Source organism: Aphanomyces invadans (assembly GCF_000520115.1).
Source record: "Aphanomyces invadans strain NJM9701 unplaced genomic scaffold supercont1.6, whole genome shotgun sequence".
Lineage (NCBI taxonomy): Eukaryota > Oomycota > Saprolegniomycetes > Saprolegniales > Verrucalvaceae > Aphanomyces > Aphanomyces invadans.
In genome coordinates, this window is record NW_008580151.1 from 875,156 (window position 1) to 892,997 (window position 17,842).

A 17,842-nucleotide genomic window follows, 5' to 3' on the forward strand; every position below is an offset into this window, starting at 1 on the left:
GATGGCGCCGCAATGGATCTCGCCATCGCTGCCGAGCTCCGTACCGCGCAGGCGATGGCCGAGCTGTCGTGCGCCCTTGAGGACATGGACTTGGACGACGACTTGGTGTGTGCTTTGGACGAGATGGGCATCGAGCCGATTAGCATGATTGATGATGAATAGAAGACGTACATATTCGATGAATCTGTTGCGCTCGGTAGGAGGGTTCTCGGGGTAAACCCCCCTCCCGAGTTCAGCGGTGCCGTCGGATTTTGGCCATTCCTCCATTTGCGTGAATATGCGACAAGTATTTGACGTGATTTGATTGGTTCGTCGTATGGATACACCTTGTGAAACTAAATACTGATGTATAATATTTTGGGGTGATTTGCTATTTTATTCAAGGCGCCGTACGCCAAGTTTCTGATTCAGTACATTTTTGTGGAACGGAGGGAGTACTTCCTCTGTTAGCTATTACTTACTACCACCATTTGAAAACCACCTTTTTTGTACTGTATTAGTGCCACCACTTAATACAATTGGATGATTGAAAAATTAACATATTTCATTGGTCATAACCGCAACTTTTGAATTTCTGGGTCCGACTGTTGAAGGAAGGCATTCGCATCAAAGAGCAGCGACACAGGGCAGGACAAATTCAAAGGAAGGGGGCCCATACGTCGCATGAAATCCTTTCGCGGATGATGCAACTTAAAGTGGTTACCACCACAGTGCTCGAGGATCAATAGCATTACGGACTGTAGGGTGAGAAAGACTTTGGCCAACGTCTCTCCAGTGAGAGTGTCAACGGCCATCACAGTTGACGCAATAATGTTATCAACGGTGCGACTCATCATGCAAAGTTTGTATCGACGCAAAGAATCCAAGGTCAATCACGTTCAAATCCGGACAATTCGGCGGCTGCCGACGCACAACAAACTCCACCCGTCCGTGGAGGCTAGGTAAGTGTAGATGGCCTCTTGTGTGAGGTTGACGTGGCACAGAATATTGTTGCGTCAGTTCAAAACTAGACTGCTGCGTCAATAATTTTGACGAAGCACGATTGACGCAATTTCTGACGCAATACAAACATCAAATGAAACGAATCCACGTGTTCCTTACGTGTTTCGAAACCAAACAGCCTCAACCACGAAAGTCGCAGTGCACACAGAGCACATTCATGAAAAGCGCCGACGACAACGATCTCGAAGCGCTTGTGGGTATTGGCCACTTGTTCAACTTCCGGCTTGTTCCAAGTGTCCGCAACTTTCGAGGCCAGGCCTCTGGCTTTCCCTTGACACGGAGGCGTGGTCCCGCACGACAGCTTGGAGAAGTGATTGAGTGCCGGTGAAGGATGGCATGGCATAATGGATGTGTGCTACGAGTTATTTGATTGGTTGCATCAGTTGTCGAAAAGAAGTGTTTTGTTCGTAACGATTCCACCGAAAGTCCAATTTTCAACAAAAAGGTCAATACAAGGCGCTCGCATCTGTTTACTTCTGTCAGAATGAGCTTCAGGCGCGACGACTTGCGGTGAACGATTCCTTTCTGAGGGCACGGTTGAGGACGAACGTGGTCAACCCGGTGGCTTCGGCGAAGTCTCAAGGTGCTGCGCTGTTGATGAGGGACTTGTTGTATTAGGTCACTTATCTCCTGCGCTGAGTGCTTGGGCTTTGGACCAGCACGGCCGACTTTTGGCGTTGCCAAGTTGCCATCCTTGTAGCGGCTCCATTTTTCTCGCACGGTGCAACGGTTGAGTTGGAATTGCGCCGCAATTGCTTTGATTGTTCCACGTGGAAGCTTCCCATACACATGTATTCTTGCAGGGCGATTGCAACCTCACGCCTCGCACTCGGAGTCAATTCCCGTGTCGGGCTGGGGTGTGCTCATGGAGAGAGATTTGAGATATTTTCTGACTCGTAGACCCGTAGTTTCATTCTAATTTTACTTATTTTTAAGTATGATCTGGTGGCGCTAAGGCGTTGTCAATTTTGACTACCCAATCTTCCACTTGGAGTTTCCTTCCCATGGGCTCTCCCTGCAATTTTTTAATCTCTTTTTTGCGATATTCAGTATCATATTTGGCCCAAATATGAATATTTGGTGTGGCCTGGAGTCGTTGTGGTGGCAGTAATAGCTAACAGAGGAAGTAAAAATATTGACAATAGACGAATTCTGCTAAGTAGAATTCCTTTGGAGAAATCACTGAGAGGCCACTTATCCGACACATCCGTATATAAGTGGTTCGAGAATTTCACTGTCCGAACAGCTCACAGTGAAAACTTTTTCCTTGTGACGTTTTCCATCCGAGTCCTTCCCAAGAACGAGAACGCCAAGCGCAAAGCATCATTCCGGTTCAAATCAGCTTCAGATGTCGATCTTTTGAATGAGATAATACACATTCAGCCATATGACGCTCCTTATGGAGCGGTGAAGTCGCGATGGGACGAGGTTGCCGTGAACATGTGCATGATGTACGGAGATGGATTGACCAGCGTTTCGTGCCGCAAGGGTTTGGACGATCTACTTGACGCGTTCAAGCGCAATACCAATAGCTCTTAGGGACCATCGGGAACCGAAGAAGAGTACAGCGAGCGTGAGCATCTCCTGCAAGACAGTGTTGACTTGGTAAGAGCTTAATGGTACAATGAAGCTGACATGCTGACTCATACACAGATCGATCAATCGCACTCTCGAAAGCGCATGCTAAAAGAAGAGAAGCTTGCCAAGGTCGAAAAGCGCGAGAGTGACGGTGAGAAACTGAGGGATGCTGCGATGCGAGCGGACGCCGAAGAGAAAAAGTCGCTTGATTGCCAAGCGACAGTGATGCAGAGTCGAAGAACACCAAGGAGAAGAAACCGCGAAAGATTCAGAAGGTAACAAGAAGGTAACAGAAACAGGAATCTTTGCAATTCACTTTGATCGTGCATATGAAATCAAGATGTCGGAAATTGAAAGTGCCCTACAAGCCAACTCATTGGCTCAACGCCGCTTAGAGCTGGAAGAAGCAAGATTTGCCCTGGATAAGGCCGAAAGGGAAGCTCGACTCGAACTGGACAAGCGAGACAGCGAGAACCAATGGAAACTTTTTCAAGGAACGCTGGGAGTGTTGCGCTCATTTGTGCCAAAGCAATAATGAAAACAGAATTGCATGATTAATTATTCGACTCGGAGTACAAATAATCTTCCAGGCTTGGAGGTCGGACGCCAAGAAACGTTGAGATTTGGTTTCCGCCTTTTACGCATGTAAGAATATTTATCAGTAGAACAGTTACTACATAATGCATTCCAACAAGCTGTAAACCAAGTTTTTGGCCTCCATGGTAATCCATAAATGTCCAAAGCTTCGCAACAAGTCCAAATCCCCACTCGACGCTCACCCTAACAGAGCTCATGCCACTGTTGGACAATTTTGCGATGAGGTCAGTCGCGATCCTTTGTACCCAATCAGGATCACATTGTTGACTCCATTGGCTGGGTCGCCGTAAACGACATAGCGCGTCCCATCGAGAACTAAACGATCGTGCAAATACGGAACAATGTTGCTGCGCTCCTAAACATATGCATCACGTCGTGACACCGGTTCTGGGTCATACAAGTGCACGATTATGCCAACCGGCGACGTGATCGCTTGAATCTTCAAAGCATGTTTTCTCCAACGTTGCGTTAGCGATTTCAGCAATATCATCACGAACCTTGTGTCCGTTGTACGCCACTGATGGTAGCCCATTTCCTGGACGACAAAATCCACGCACTGTACCGTCTATGAAACCAACGCAGGTGTCCAATGGGGCTCCCCACTCGTGGATTGCAGAAGCGCATCGGCGCATCCAGTTGCCATTAAGACGCTTATCTGAGCAGAGTTTGAAATACAGTGTACACAAAGTCCATGGCTTCATTTGCAATAGCACAAATCGCCTCGCGACTCCTTCTAAACAGCAGCACCATCGATCCAAGACGATGCGGCCAGGAAAAACGGTTTAGGAGTATGCACAGGGCTTTCTCGGCGATGACGTGGTATCGGTATTTGTTTGGCAGCAGGCTTGGAATGCCAAGTTTGCGTACAATCAGTTTGATTTCATAGCTTTTAAATCGAAAGTTGTATTCGCACTCTTTGTCCGATTGGGCTTTACGGTCAAAACGATACTTAGGAATGCCAAAAGCACTTGGTTCAGTGGACTCGTGGCCAAGCGTGAGGCCAAGCGCGGCCATCATTGCCATTGAGGTGTCCATTTGGCGATTGCGAAAGTTGATAAGTAATTTGTCTCGTAGCAGAACACTTTTCATTGGGAACTTTCGACGAAGACTTTTCTAGAGAACTTCACCAGGATTTTCACGTTTGCAGAATTTGTCTAATTAGAACTCCAAGCGGGTCACGAACTTCTTGATTGCCATACATTCCTACGTGAAAGCAAGATACATCGATGCAGTTCGCCACAAGTATTCCATGCAAACCTTGACGATGTCCGGACGTCGGTTTGAACACTTTCCCATGGCCTTGTACGCAGTAGATGTGACGTTTCATAAGACCAACGCCCCAGCAGGAAGCTTCAATGAGAAGAAGCGATTCTTCAGCAAGAAGCGCGGTAAATGTGGCCTCAAGGTCGAAGCCAGCGTGTTGCCCAGTGGACTGGCTATCAACGTCACCAATTCTGTCCCTGGAAGTGTCTCTGATTTCTCCATTTGCGAGTCCAACCATGACTTTCACGAATCTCATCTGCGGAAACTTGTCGACGAGGAAGACACGTTTGATGATGGACCTTTGGCTGACGAACGAGTACCCTGGAGCATGGGCCCTTCTGGCAGACAAAGGCTATCAAGGCCTTCACTATCAAGTCCGGGCTATTACTCCTGTCAAACGTCCCCCTGGTGGCCTGCTGACGCCGGACAATATGGCTTACAATGACAAAGTTGCGCATGACCGTATCATTGTGGAAAACATTTTCGGTCGTTTGAAGATGTTGTGGAATATTGTTGGTGGCACGCACTCATGGAAGCGTGAAATATACGATGTATTTTTCCAGATTTTCGTCGCCCTCACGAATGTTCATATTCGTTTCATGCCATTGAGAAACGAAGATGGACATGATTTGAATAGGAACATCAATGGGCTGGTGTCGTCGGATAAGAAAAAGTCAGCTATGCGAGCTGATTCCGTCGCGAAATCTCGCGAAAAGCGCAGGCGCCGTTTGAGTTCTTTGTTTACCGACAATGTTCAAGGCAACTCAGACGTAGAATATTATGACAGTGCTGATGGAAGTCGTATTTTTGATTAAGAATACCTTAAGAAATTTTGGTTTTCTCGGTTCTTGTTTATGTGCGCAGCAACCACACAGCATCTTGGACACCAACGTGAGGTCGTGCGTTGTCTTATCAAATGGAATTGAACTTGCGGCCTGCCACAACATTAATTTTTGGAAGTCTTTTGTCTGGTGGGGAACATGACCTTCGCGAGGTTCCGCTTGGATTGCCACTTTCACGTCGACACCGGCCCATCATTGCAAATGTCGTTGCGCCTGTTAAACGAGTGAAAAAAAATGCTTCTCTTTGATGTGTACTGCCTCCAGCATGTCATGGCAATGCATCGAGTTGGCATGGCCCTGGCGAAGGTTCGTCTTCACAAAGTCCAACCGAACCAACTTGTTCTTTGGTGTCGTCGGTGATGTTTGCTAGTGTGATCGTTTGTCGTTCGAATGAATATGCTACGAATGGGTGTCAACCTGTCCAGAATAGATCGAGGTACTCATTTACAATATTGCACACTCCTACACGTGTCAAGGCGTTGTGCAGCATGGAGTGAGTCGACTAGCGCACCGCTTTAGCGCCTTCGCCTTCAACAGACGCCACAGAGTTGTCTTGAGCACACCGGAAGGTGCCGTCAATGCTCGAAGGTTGGACCGCTTGAACGACGGTACTGCTGTGACTGTCTGCGCATACTAGAGTCTTTTGTTGGCACGGCGACCGCTATTGAACCCGGTTGCAGCTTTCGTTTCGCATGTTCGCCGCCAGATCTTCACAAGGCCATCTTAGTGACGCCTCTTGTCTCGAGGGGCCATCGTTCGGTCGTCCTGATTTTGGCAATGTCTTTTCTAATAGACCACTTGACGAATGAATGATTGATTGGCTGAAATTGGACTACTTTCGGAGAGCATTCTGTGAGTTGTCAAATCATACTGTTTTCGAAGACACTGTCATACATTTGGGATGTGACTAAGTGATCAACAAATTGACAAAGTGACTTTCTTTGAATTTCGTGGTTTTGTATTGCAGCGATGTCATAATTAAAATCTAAGTATTTGATTTATTGATCATGATATATCTAATCAAAATTACCACTTTCATCCGCACTACCGAAGAACTCAACATCCGAGCCAAGCCAAATTGCGAACCATCCTCAGCAGGAAGAAAGAGTGCTCAAGCGATGTTTGCGTTTCTCTCGAGACTTTTTTAAGGAATTTTGCCGTCGAAATTTCTACTTGTCGGAAGAAGAAAAGAGACAATTGACATACCTATTGTAGTCATAGCCTTCTTCGTCCTTCAATGGCATAAAACCTAAATGCACATTTGTGAAAGCTATACATGCCTGAAAAGAGAGATCATAATTGTCCCTCTTCCAAGTATATGTGTCACTCACAACCTACCATAAAGTCTTTAGTCGACCAAAGAAGTTCTCCACAATAACACGGTCGCTTGCAATCATGTCATTGTTTGTCATGTCTTCAATGGACAAAAGTCCCCCAGGTGGACGTTTTCCAGGCGTTATTCCACGGATGTAGCGGTGCAAGCCTTGGTAACCCTTATCAGCCAGGACAGCCCATGACCCTGGGTATTCATCGTGCATTAGTATCTTCCATGGTGAGGTCTTCTTCGCACTTCGTGAGCTGGGCTCGATGAAGGTCCTTCTTAGACTCACATATCGCATGTCCTCTGTGCTTCTTGGTACGGCTGGGGTCACATGGACGGCCAAGCCGTTTGGCAATACACTCGCCTCAACTTTCAATCCATATTGTCCGTTCTACTGTAGAAGCGCTTTTTATCAACGAAACCACCGGTGGGAGAGAAGGTTGGCTGGAAAGTCACATCAACAGCATACAGGGCAGAAGGAAAGTTCTTGAAGCAGGCACCAGAACATTGGAGATAGCTCATTGCGTACTTGGTTGCAGGGCTTCAATGTACATGGTATTGAGCTGGGGATGTAGTGCCGTCAGGAACGTAGTAACTTGCTTTGAAAGTGTAGCTGACTTCTCGTTGAATGAGGCGGCAACAATGTCCCATGATCCACAGTGCTTGAGGCTGACCAGGGTCATGAACAACATGTCTCTCCCTGCGACTTCGCACTTTCGGCCTGCGCCGACGTTTCAGGACTGGTTGACATGGGGTTGTAGATCGTGCCATAGGAGGTTGAATTCATTGGGGCTAAAGTTGGTGAGTTGGTGAACCACAGGTGCGCCACGTGTATGTATCAGGGCGTCAAACTGGTGAGGGTATGTCCTCAACTGTGTCCTCACGAAGGGTTGTGGCGTGGCGCTGGCGCCTGACCTCACGTCTCGCTTGGAGGTTAAGAAGGACATCCACCGTGTGGGCAACGTGTGCGGATCACACCTTGGCATGGGGTGACATGCGAGCGAATGTATCATTTTGTACAATGTCTTTTGCGAATGTATCATTTCGTTGTACGACATCACCCACCTGGAAGCTTATCCGGATATTCGGATAAAGGGCTCTGCGACCAATGAAACGCTGTGTCTCGACAAAAGATACGAAAATGGGACGACGCCGGGCCGTGGTCGCAGGCATGCTGCTTGCCGCGGCGCTGATGGCACATGCAGAGGGCACGTCTGGCTCTATCGACACTGCGTCTGGAGATTCCCTGAACGATGTCGACCAGTGGTCTGATATCGATGGCGAAAGCGACACCCGTTCGCCGTTCGAAGACCTACCCACCTCATTGAACGCTGAATCGGAAACGATCCCGCACGTCCAGGCACGTGCTGAGGCGATGGCGTCAAGTGGAGTGATTGATCATGTGGACATTGACGACACCACGGTATCGGCTGGCATCGAGCATACGTGTGCGATTCACTCCGTGTCCACGGTGGACTTTGGCGGGAAAGTCGTATGTTGGGGCGACAACACTCTTGGCCAGTCCTCCCCGCCAGACGTACGTTGGTGCCAGTCTTCCAGGGATGTCATTTACAGCGCCTTAGGTCGAGTTTATCCAAGTAAGCAGCGGGAGATTCCACACCTGTGGAGTCACACTCGACGAGACGATTGAGTGTTGGGGGGATCCTAATCACGCGCAAAGCCCTGCAGGGCTCTTTGTTCAAGTCAGCTGTGGGGATTTTCATTCGTGTGGCGTGCTCAAAGATGGAACTCTCTCTTGTTGGGGCGCGTACCATATTCATTATCTCTGACGCCTCCTGACAGCCATGATAGGCGCCGACTACGACGGACAGCTCAACGTGCCGCAAGGTCGGTTCGTCCAAGTCAGTTGCGGCAAGGTGCGCTAACCGCAGCCCGCTACTACTCCAAACCCCTACACGATGGCTAACTGTTTATCAGGGCCACTCCTGTGCGCTCGCCACGGACGGCACCGTATCGTGCTGGGGTGCGAATCGTCAAGTGAGTAGGTGGCCATTACACCATCTCCAACGGCGATCGAGTAGGGCCAAAGCTCTGCACCCCAAGACGTCAAGTTCCTCCAGGTGTCAGCCGCTCCTGGCGACTTCTCGTGCGGTGTCACTGAGGCCAACACTGTGCGGTGCTGGGGAGATAACCATCGCAAGCAGTGCAATCCGCCAAGTGACGTCAAGTTCGCCCTCGTCAGCACGAGTCGGCTGTCTGCGTGCGGCATCCAGGTCACGTCCTACCACATGCATGCCTTTTCTTCTGATGATGAGAATTAAGTCTGAAGAACCTGGTGCTGTGGGTTCCATAGGCTGGAGACAAGACGGTGCTGTGCTGGGGCATGACGGAAGGCGTCACCAACATCCCCAAGCTCGTTGCATTTGACGAGCTGACGCTGGGATGGGATCACGGGTGTGGCATTTTATCTCGAACAGGCCGCGTGCAATGCTGGGGTCATAGCGCAAACGGTCGCCTCGACGTTCCAGCCAAGTTGTATGCATAAATAATAAGACGTAGTGCTATCTCATTGTGGTGGAGGGGGGGTTGGTACGGTTGTTGGCCGCTGGAGGGGGGTCGTCCGCGATTGGAGAGAGGGGGCGTTGGAACCGAGGAAGGCAGTGTGTTTTTCAACGCTCGTGGAATCCATTCGAATGTACAGCTTGTTGGCGATGGGGGACACTTGACGCTGGACGATGGGTCGCAGGTGTGGGTGCACGAGGGATGGTAATGACGGCACGGACTGCGTATGAGTGGTTGGAAGTGCATGGTGAGGCGTTGGGGCCAGCAAAGAAGATGCCGCCCTTCCACACGCTAGCTCTCGCTCGGCATGCACCACGAGGGGGTCTCTCTGTTTGTCCAGAGCCTTTAGGAGCCTTCCAACCGGCTTGATTTTGGTCACAGTGCCGTGGTAGCTCACAGATTTCGGTGATGGAATCGAGTCGGCTGCTTGGTAGTGTTCGGGAACGTGAAGCTGTTCGAGCCGACGAACCATGTTGGCCTTTGCTTTGACACAAATGGGATGTAACCGGGGCTTGAGCGTCCCACGGGGGTTGCGAACGGGCTCGTGCAGCACAAGCGTGCCACTGGAGCTTTCATATTCGACGGCGAGGGTCGTGGGGAGTAATGGAGGTGGTGGCATCACTGGTGCTGGAGGGAGACGGGTATTTACCAATGGAGCCACGGCGGCGGGGGCATATAGAGCTAGCATGTCGTCTTGGTGGGTTGATACGAGAAGGTCTTGAAGTGTTTGGGCTCGCGACGCGTCAAGTTGATGCAAGACTGTCGTGAACTTGCTCTAGATGGGGTGGAGATGAGTTTTTGCTGTAGCTGATCAACATGGACATCGACGGCAACCTTGGAAATGGTCATGAGGGTACATTTGTACTTCACAGCGACGACCGAGTACTCAAGGGGGAGATGGTGGACCGTGGCGAATCCGGCAACGCTCGCGCCTGCAGTAGCGTGAGCCATCCCCATGGACTACCTGTCATCAATCGTACCACGAGTGCACACTTTGGTCGTGGCACCGCCACACGCGTTGTTGTCCGTTCCTGGTTGCAGCTCAAACTGTCCGTCCAAAACGAACCCGATTTCGATCGGCACTTGACCAGCTCGCCACACCTACACCCTCGAGGCGTTGGTTCAAACATCATCAGGATTGCGTACCGTGTGCCCCATGGAGTAATGCTTGGCAGTCAGGAGGTCCATCACCTTCGGCCACGTCATCTCGGTCGCCAAAAGCGCCAAAATGGCCGATGTTTGCAAGACGCTTTGGTATAGAGCATGTAGCTTCTGATGGGCGGTGTGGGCGCTGCCGACATTGGCATGAGAAGGTGCCGCTGCGCACTTGGGCATCAAGTCGCCTTTGTGCCAACTCCGTCTGCCGATGAAACAGTATACGTAACGCCACTCGGCCATCAATGTCAAAACCTTCGGGCCGTTTCTGCAGGAGCAAGCGAGTGGCAGCAAAAGAATGCACAAAAAACAAGTTTGAATTAAAGGTCTAGCCCACCTCCCGTCGTCATGATGTGGGCTGTGACTTCGCCGCGGATGGCCTTCACCGTCGGCAACGACGCCAATTCCATGGCAAGGACGGCCGTGGCTTGCGGTACGTGAACCTTCGAGTCGATCCAAAAGTACTGGGCTTCGCCAATGAACTCGTCGGGGTGCAATGCCAATAGGTCCTTCACAGGCTGGTGCTGGGCCGCCGAGAACGCTTGGAGATTTTGCATATACTGCGTTCGATCACCTGGCACGGCTTCGACTTCCGACGTCGACCGAGTCATTTCGACCATGATGTTGACATGGTCTTGAGTGGAGAACGCTTGCTGTAACTCGGGGGAAATCTTGGAGCTCATGGTCAACGGGGCAGCGCAGTCTTGGGAAGCGGCGGTGTGAATGGCAAACTGGACAATTGCCACGACCAGCCACGGCCCCATTCGCTTTGGCTTGGGAACAGGGGACGCGTAAACAAGTGACAGAGCCCACGGCCCTGCATACTGAATAAGGAATTTATGGATCCATTGGAGAATCCCCATCGCGGTTGAAGGTGTGCATGGCACTGCTATTGTCACTTCCGCGGGGTCCGATGCGAAGACAACGTATACGCTCGCGTTTTCACACACAAACGTCCCCTTGCGTCTGGCGGTTCGCCTCAACGTGCCGCATCACAACGTGTTCCGCGCACAGCCCTCCAACATGAACAGGATTCCCTCGATAAGTACAGTGACCTTCTTTCTCGTCGACGAATGAAACTGGCGAGTCCGAGAAACCAACATTCTGTTGGTGCAATGTGGATTGCATGCAGGGGATATGCCGAATTGCGATCGCGGCGGCGTGGACCGTGACCGCAGGTCGCGAGGTTAAGGAAGGAGCTGATTGTGGCTGAGGAAACGCTGCAGGGTGAGAAGAGAGGCATCTTTCTGGTTGTCAGCTGTTCATGGCTTCGACCGTGGACAAGTACGCGACTTTGAACGTTAACCGTGTGTGTGTCAGCAATGGGTTGCAGGGTCGAAACGCAGTCGAGAAAGCCGCTCTGGGTAGAAAGCACTCCGGCGCCCCCATCGACTCGGCTCGCCATGGGAAGTGACGAGCGCAGAACAAGATATGTATTGCAAGCCATAACGAGGCTATAGTACGAATCAATTGGGACCACCGCCGTCAATGTGTGCAATTTCCGGAGCGTGGATGCTCTTGACGCCGTCCATGGCCGCCAATTGAGACACTAATTCTGCTGACGCTTGGGGGATGGCGATGGAGTCTGTGATCCAGAAGAAAGTCGGCGTGCCGTGGAAAAGGTTTGGGTGTGTGTTGAGGAGGTCCTTCACTGGCTTTTGTTGGACTTCCGTGAATGCTTGCAACTTCTCGACAAACGAGTCGGTTGGCTCGCCTGCGACAGCTTCGACCTGTTCCGTCGACTGGTCCATGTCGACGATGATATCGACGTATTCGTTCGTCTCAAACGCGCGTTGAAGCTCGAGGCTGACTTTCGGACTTCCTCGGTCCAGCGATGCTGCGGCGTGGCTACACGCGGCGGCCATGAAGATAAGGGCGGGGGTGAAGCGCATCTTGCGACGGCTGAGTTTGGATTGTTTGGATTTCGTACACTAACCGGAAAATGGATGAAACAAGAAAAACGGCGAATTTGTAGTAAATTTGTAGTAAATACTCTGGAGTATTTGTGAATTTTTTGCAACACTACTCCAACAATCTGCGTCCTGTTGGTGCAAATTAACGAAGTCACAGCGTCCAGCCAGCACGAGATCGCACGACGCGCCTTGCTGAATGGACCTTGCGCGCAATCTGGGCTGCAGTGGGTAGCCAAGCTATGCACCCAGCTGAAGATGTAGATGGCCCAATGCCCTCCCATCAACCACGGTTCGTTGTCCATCAATTGGTAACGCATCGCCCCGATCGACGACGGGTCACCCATGCCAGAGGAACCAACTCACTCGTCGATACTGCAACACCATGCTTCAACTCTCAGCCGCCCGCACCTCGGCATTTACAGTTAGTTGCGCACACGACGACTTGTCGACCCACGTTTCAAGCCCCTCGAATATAGTGCGTCGCCCTTGCTTGACGGCTGCAGATGAAGGAAGGATCGCCGCAAAACCTACACTACGTGATGTTGAGATTGCCCAACTTGAGCGTCATTTGAAATGAGTGCTCAAGGCCAGCAGCATCAGCCACGCAATACAGTTCATTTGAACTCGAAGTACACGAGGGCCCCGGCTTACCTTCGTCGCCCCCGCGTCCCCCAACGTTCTGTAGGGTAGCTTCGCCAGTGAATGCAACTTCTACAACAATTGGGGCATGTTGGATGACCCGGGCCGCGGCACGGCAGCCTGGAGGGCCGGGTTTCAGTAGGGAATCAATCGGCCTGCGTTGCCAGCATGCTGACGTGGGGATTGCCTCAAACACTTTGCCGGGCTTGACATACCCCTTCTTCACACGAATCTTCGTCCTGGAAGGGTACAAAATCGCGTCGCACTCGCCGCTGTTCAACATCGGATGGAGCCTCAAGATGTCAGCAGGGGCCGCGTCCGACAGTTTCCCCATCCTTGAGTACAAGAGGAAGAGCGTATAAATGTGCATGTTCTACCTTCACGCCACCGCAGAGGTAGCACAGTGAGGAGGCGCCAAGTACTCGATTGTGGTGCAAGCGCTGTAGTGTTGACGAATAAGGGGCGGCGGGGGGGCATTGCTCCTGACCTTTCTTGCGATCATGTTCAAGATCGGGCCGCAGCAACAGTGCCTCAAGCGGCTCTCGGCGGCGTCGGGGTTCTCAATCAGCCATCCGCGTACAAGAGCGCCGTCGAGAGCGGCACCACGTTTGTGATCGACACGCCTGGGTATCAGCGCGGATGAGGTACTATTGATGCTACGAGTACAGATGGTGTGGGTACTGACTTCACTTAGGTACTTGCCTAATTTAGGCGTTGGACGCACCACGTTGTAGTTCAATATGATTGGTGGACTCGACACCGTTATCCGGAAGATTTTTGAATGCGTTGACTCAACGAGGTCTCCAAGGAACTTCGGAACTCGCCCGCCACCATGCTTGTCGCCCGCCGCATCGCCATCCAGTACGCGGCATTGGCACGGTCTCGACGAAGCAGCATTCTAATGCATTTTTGCACCATGTTATGTGTAGTGCTTCGAAGCAAACGCCCGTCCGTCACATGAGTGCGTTGTCGTACTCCAAGTTGTCTGAAGAACACCAAATGTTGCGCGAATCGGTACGCTCGTTCGCCGACAAGGAGCTTGCTCCCAACGCTGGTAAATGGGACCGCGAACATCTGTACCCTGCAGATGCTGTCAAGACGATGGCAGAGATGGGTTTGATGGGGGTATTTGTGCCTGACACACACGGCGGCACGGGGCTCGATTACTTGGCGTATGCCATCTCGATGGAAGAGATCAGTCGTGGTTGTGCTTCCACGGGGGTCATCATGTCTGTCAACAACTCGTTGTATTGCGCGCCGGTCGACAAGTATGCCACCGAGGAACAAAAGGTTTGCCAGCTGACCACCATCCTCCCGTTGTCGTCACAATCAATTTTCGCAGGCTGAGCACTTGGTCCCGTTTGCATCTGGCGAAAAGCTCGGCTGCTTTGGGTTGAGCGAGCCTGGTAATGGCAGTGATGCCGGAGCAGCAGCCACCACAGCACGCAAAACAGACACGTCGTACATCCTGAACGGTACCAAGATGTGGATCACGAACGCGCATGAAGCAGACCAGGCCATCATTTTTGCCACGACTGACAAGTCCAAGGCTCACAAGGGAATCAGCGCGTTCTTGGTCGACATGAAACAGATAACGTTGGGGAAGAAGGAGGACAAGCTCGGGATCCGCGCGTCGTCCACCGCTCAGCTCATTCTTGAAAACGTCGAGATCCCGCATGCAAACCTTCTCGGCAAGGAAGGCGAAGGTTTTAAGATTGCTATGACGACGTTGGACGGCGGTGAGTTGTCGTCTCTCGATTCGCTCTTTATCCTCTCGTTCTCCTACCGGCACACTTGTACATAGGTCGCATTGGTATTGCGTCACAAGCCCTTGGGATTGCGCAGGCATCTCTCGACTGTGCGATCGCGTACGCCCACGACCGCAAGACATTTGGCCAGCCCCTGGCCAAGAACCCGATCATTCAGACCAAGCTTGCGCGCATGGCGATGGAACTTGATGCGGCACGGCTGCTAACGTGGCGCGCGTGCGAATTGAAGGACGCCGGTCTGGCCTTCTCCAAGGAAGCCGCGATGGCCAAGCTCAAGGCGTCCGAGGTCGCCACGTACAATTCACACCAAGCGGTTCAGATTCTCGGTGGCATGGGGTATGTTTCGGACATGCCGGCGGAGCGCCACTACCGCGACGCGCGTATCACAGAAATCTATGAAGGCACGTCCGAGATCCAGCACTTGGTCATTGCCGGCGTCCTCAACAAGGAGTATGCCGCGAGTCACTAGAGGCACTAACACTCTTAACGCGAACGCGGTGTGTGTTTCGAGCAGCTCGCAGCAACCCATTCAACACCAAACAGTGCAGCCAAGGGCATCAACGCTTGGATAATTTAGGACTCTAACTCTGTCTACACGGCTGACCTGTGGTCGACGGCAGCCATGGGAACTCTCATGACACGTTGCAGCACGTGTTGGTGTGCGTGACAAGTGTAATGGGGCCTTGCTTCACCTCCCACTCCATGAACTCGACGATCTCGTTCTGAAATGCTGTCGCACTGCAAAAATGCCAGTCCTTGTACAAGTCTTGGTCCGAATCCGACAGCTTGACGCCCTAAGCAGATGTGAGCAACGCGCGGACGGTAGCAGCACCTGTACCTGGATCACGGACGGGTCGAAGAACCCAATGTCTGCCTGTGACGCGGCATTGATGTCCCGTTCGGGCACGAACGGCGGCGGAATCGCCATGTTTTCCATCTGAACCCAGTCCACACTTTCAAAAAACTTCATCTTTTTCACTTCGTCCGCGCCGCGGGCCCCCAACCGCTTCGTCGGATCTCGAATGAGGAGCTCTACGAGAGTCGTAAGTGGCGGGGCATTCCAACACTGTTCGCCGTGTCGACGGGAGACGGTGGCACGCCCCGGCAATGGCGGCGTTTTCGTACGTACTCTGCAGCAACTCGGTCGCTTCGGGGGAGAAATACTTGGGGTCGTACGACGGCGTGAGTTCCAACGTTGCCATGTCGTACGCTTTTTGCTACCGATTTGAGATTCCTCGTAAGCGCCACCTTTGCGACAGAGAGATGGGAACCTTGTCGGCGTGCAGTGCTTTCGCCTTGGACGTTCGAAATGGACATTTGCCGTACAGCATTTCGTACACAACACACCCGTAGCTCCACCAGTCGACGGTCTGGTTGTAGCACAGCCGATTCCCCGCTTCGTCCCGGAGCAGCATCTCGGGAGCCCAATCTACCACCGACGCAATCACAACATTTTCTCGTTCCGTTCACAATGGCACTTACAGCCACGCGTGCCGCATCGGCCACACAACGACGGAGTCACTTCGACAGCCAGGCCTAAGTCGGAGATGCTGCAGTTGCCCTTGTCGTCGAGGAGGATGTTTTCTGGCTTCAAGTCGCGGTACACAATGTTTTTTTCATGCAAGTGCTGGAGTCCAAGCAGAATCTGGGCAGACCAGTACATGACTTGCTCCTCCGTGAACCTAGACACGAACCCAATGTATTGCACGAATGCGCAGCAGGTGTTTCTCCAAAGGGCGCCACCATACCGGCCGCGGTTCAAGTGAAAGCTCAGATCACCGCCCGTGCGAAGGTCCAGGACCAGGAACAAGTCCTCCTTGGTCTGAAATGCATACTTGAGGCACACGACGAACGGCGAACTGAGCATGGTCAAGATGGCGCGCTCGGCCAGGCACAGCTTCTCCGCGTGTTTTTTCTTGATGATGCGTTTGTTCATGGCCTTCATAGCGTATAGCTTGCCTGCGCAAACCAACTCGTCATAAGTCATCACGACCGCTGCATGGCGTGTGCTGCTGCACTGACCTGTGCTCCGCTTGATCGCGCCGTTGACCATGCCGAAGCCGCCTCGGCCCAATACCCGCAGCAAACTAAAGTCGTCTTCGCCGATTTCGCGCTGCTGGATGAGCAAAAAGTGCATAAACCGCTTGAAGAATGCGCTTGCTTTGAACCCTTCCATCTGGTGGTGCTCCAATGCACTCACAACACACGCTTCCAACTCGTCGAATAACGTCAGCGGTAGCGTCGAGGTGGCGGATCCGCTCAGCAGATTCGCATCTTCCAATTGTTTTCCGATGTCTTCCGTCAGGTCGCCACGGACGCCGAGGAGGGCGGCCTCGCACTTGAACGTACAGTACAATTCCCGAGCGGTAGTCATCGAGATGGACGACTCCTGCTTCCATGCGTAGTTGGTGTCGCCAGGATTCTTAGTCGACGCCAGGAGGGGGTGGGTCTTGAGGGCAATAGTCGCGGAGGGAGCAGCACCAACTCCCGGAGAGGTGGTGGTCGGTGGAGCGGTCGGCGGGTCCGTCGACGATAACGTGGTCGCGGTCTGTGGATGGATGTATGTGGCATAGATGGCCTGTGCGTGGATAAGCACAAATGACACAGTCTACCACACACTAGAGTGGCCACATTGAGCCAACGCACCTTTGCCTTGAGGACTCGTCGATTGTGTTGTGGAATGCGGCGATATGCGTATACGTCTTGAAGAAAGCAGAGCTTCTCGATGCCGTGGGCTTCTGCTTCGCAGTACCGACGAAAGAGATACAGCCCCAAGGGCTGCGATAAATACGATTCCATCGTGGGCCAGTGGTGGCTTGCAACGTTTTCTGTGAACTCGGTCAGCTCTTGCGGCGATGGCTGGTGAAACGGCACGGTGGGTCGTGGTCTCGGGTCTGCCATCGCCCCTATGTACTGCGCATCCTGAATGGCATCTTGCAGCTCGTCCATCGTTGAATGGGTGGACCACCAAACGTCTCCAACAACCTTTCCGTGCTTGGCGCTGCCACCACACTTGTCCTACACGTTCGCACGTTGGGCTCAGGTCGTAGGCACCCTCGACAATCACAACGACCGTCGGGATCGTACCAGAGCCACGGGCTGTCGCCTCGATACTGCGTTTCGATGTTTCGTAACCACCTTTAGCCGCAAATAGCTTTACCAACTCGAGGCGCGATGATGCAGACCAGGTTGCCCATGGCTATGAATAATCTCGAGATTTATACCGTGATTGATTTTATC

General features: G+C 52.1%; 7 protein-coding genes across 9 annotated transcripts; 3 read left to right on the top strand and 4 right to left on the bottom strand.

Annotated features, from left to right (window-relative positions):
* Positions 1 to 2,420: 2,420 nt before the first annotated feature.
* On the top strand, positions 2,421 to 3,115 carry H310_03921 (hypothetical protein; the record flags this gene model as incomplete). Its single annotated transcript, XM_008867998.1, has 4 exons — positions 2,421 to 2,453; positions 2,542 to 2,607; positions 2,656 to 2,731; positions 2,976 to 3,115. The coding sequence occupies 4 exons, from the start codon at positions 2,421 to 2,423 to the stop codon at positions 3,113 to 3,115; spliced, it is 315 nt and encodes a 104-aa protein (XP_008866220.1).
* Positions 3,116 to 7,739: 4,624 nt separating this feature from the next.
* H310_03922 (hypothetical protein) lies at positions 7,740 to 9,133 on the top strand. The gene is made up of 6 exons (XM_008867999.1): positions 7,740 to 8,140; positions 8,187 to 8,367; positions 8,416 to 8,480; positions 8,542 to 8,601; positions 8,646 to 8,837; positions 8,918 to 9,133. The coding sequence occupies exons 1-6, from the start codon at positions 7,745 to 7,747 to the stop codon at positions 9,107 to 9,109; spliced, it is 1,086 nt and encodes a 361-aa protein (XP_008866221.1). The 5' UTR covers positions 7,740 to 7,744; the 3' UTR covers positions 9,110 to 9,133.
* On the bottom strand, positions 8,860 to 10,485 carry H310_03923 (hypothetical protein). Its single transcript, XM_008868000.1, has 4 exons — positions 10,273 to 10,485; positions 10,107 to 10,227; positions 9,961 to 10,058; positions 8,860 to 9,901 (listed from the first exon to the last, which is right to left on the bottom strand). The coding sequence occupies exons 1-4, from the start codon at positions 10,459 to 10,461 to the stop codon at positions 9,131 to 9,133; spliced, it is 1,179 nt and encodes a 392-aa protein (XP_008866222.1). The 5' UTR covers positions 10,462 to 10,485; the 3' UTR covers positions 8,860 to 9,130.
* A 95-nt stretch (positions 10,486 to 10,580) lies between these two features.
* H310_03924 (hypothetical protein) lies at positions 10,581 to 11,144 on the bottom strand (the record flags this gene model as incomplete). The annotated part of the gene is made up of 1 exon (XM_008868001.1): positions 10,581 to 11,144. One exon carries the CDS (start codon positions 11,142 to 11,144, stop codon positions 10,602 to 10,604), a length of 543 nt encoding a protein of 180 aa, XP_008866223.1. The 3' UTR covers positions 10,581 to 10,601.
* A 496-nt stretch (positions 11,145 to 11,640) lies between these two features.
* H310_03925 (hypothetical protein) lies at positions 11,641 to 12,209 on the bottom strand. The gene has a single exon (XM_008868002.1). The coding sequence runs from the start codon at positions 12,171 to 12,173 to the stop codon at positions 11,748 to 11,750; it is 426 nt and encodes a 141-aa protein (XP_008866224.1). The 5' UTR covers positions 12,174 to 12,209; the 3' UTR covers positions 11,641 to 11,747.
* Positions 12,210 to 13,621: 1,412 nt separating this feature from the next.
* H310_03926 (hypothetical protein) lies at positions 13,622 to 15,118 on the top strand. Its single transcript, XM_008868003.1, has 4 exons — positions 13,622 to 13,694; positions 13,763 to 14,123; positions 14,176 to 14,572; positions 14,638 to 15,118. Exons 1-4 carry the CDS (start codon positions 13,666 to 13,668, stop codon positions 15,069 to 15,071), a joined length of 1,221 nt encoding a protein of 406 aa, XP_008866225.1. The 5' UTR covers positions 13,622 to 13,665; the 3' UTR covers positions 15,072 to 15,118.
* Positions 15,119 to 15,144: 26 nt separating this feature from the next.
* H310_03927 (AGC/GRK/BARK protein kinase) lies at positions 15,145 to 17,798 on the bottom strand. 3 transcript variants are annotated; one of them, XM_008868004.1, is made up of 9 exons: positions 17,690 to 17,798; positions 17,249 to 17,620; positions 16,625 to 17,180; positions 16,351 to 16,561; positions 16,085 to 16,284; positions 15,874 to 16,031; positions 15,732 to 15,819; positions 15,441 to 15,634; positions 15,145 to 15,396 (listed from the first exon to the last, which is right to left on the bottom strand). In XM_008868004.1, the coding sequence occupies exons 2-9, from the start codon at positions 17,549 to 17,551 to the stop codon at positions 15,235 to 15,237; spliced, it is 1,872 nt and encodes a 623-aa protein (XP_008866226.1). In that variant the 5' UTR covers positions 17,552 to 17,620; positions 17,690 to 17,798; the 3' UTR covers positions 15,145 to 15,234. The 3 variants fall into 3 exon arrangements, with proteins under 3 accessions (XP_008866226.1, XP_008866227.1, XP_008866228.1); XM_008868005.1 differs by having other exon boundaries at positions 15,732 to 16,031; XM_008868006.1 differs by having other exon boundaries at positions 17,249 to 17,798.
* Positions 17,799 to 17,842: the final 44 nt, after the last annotated feature.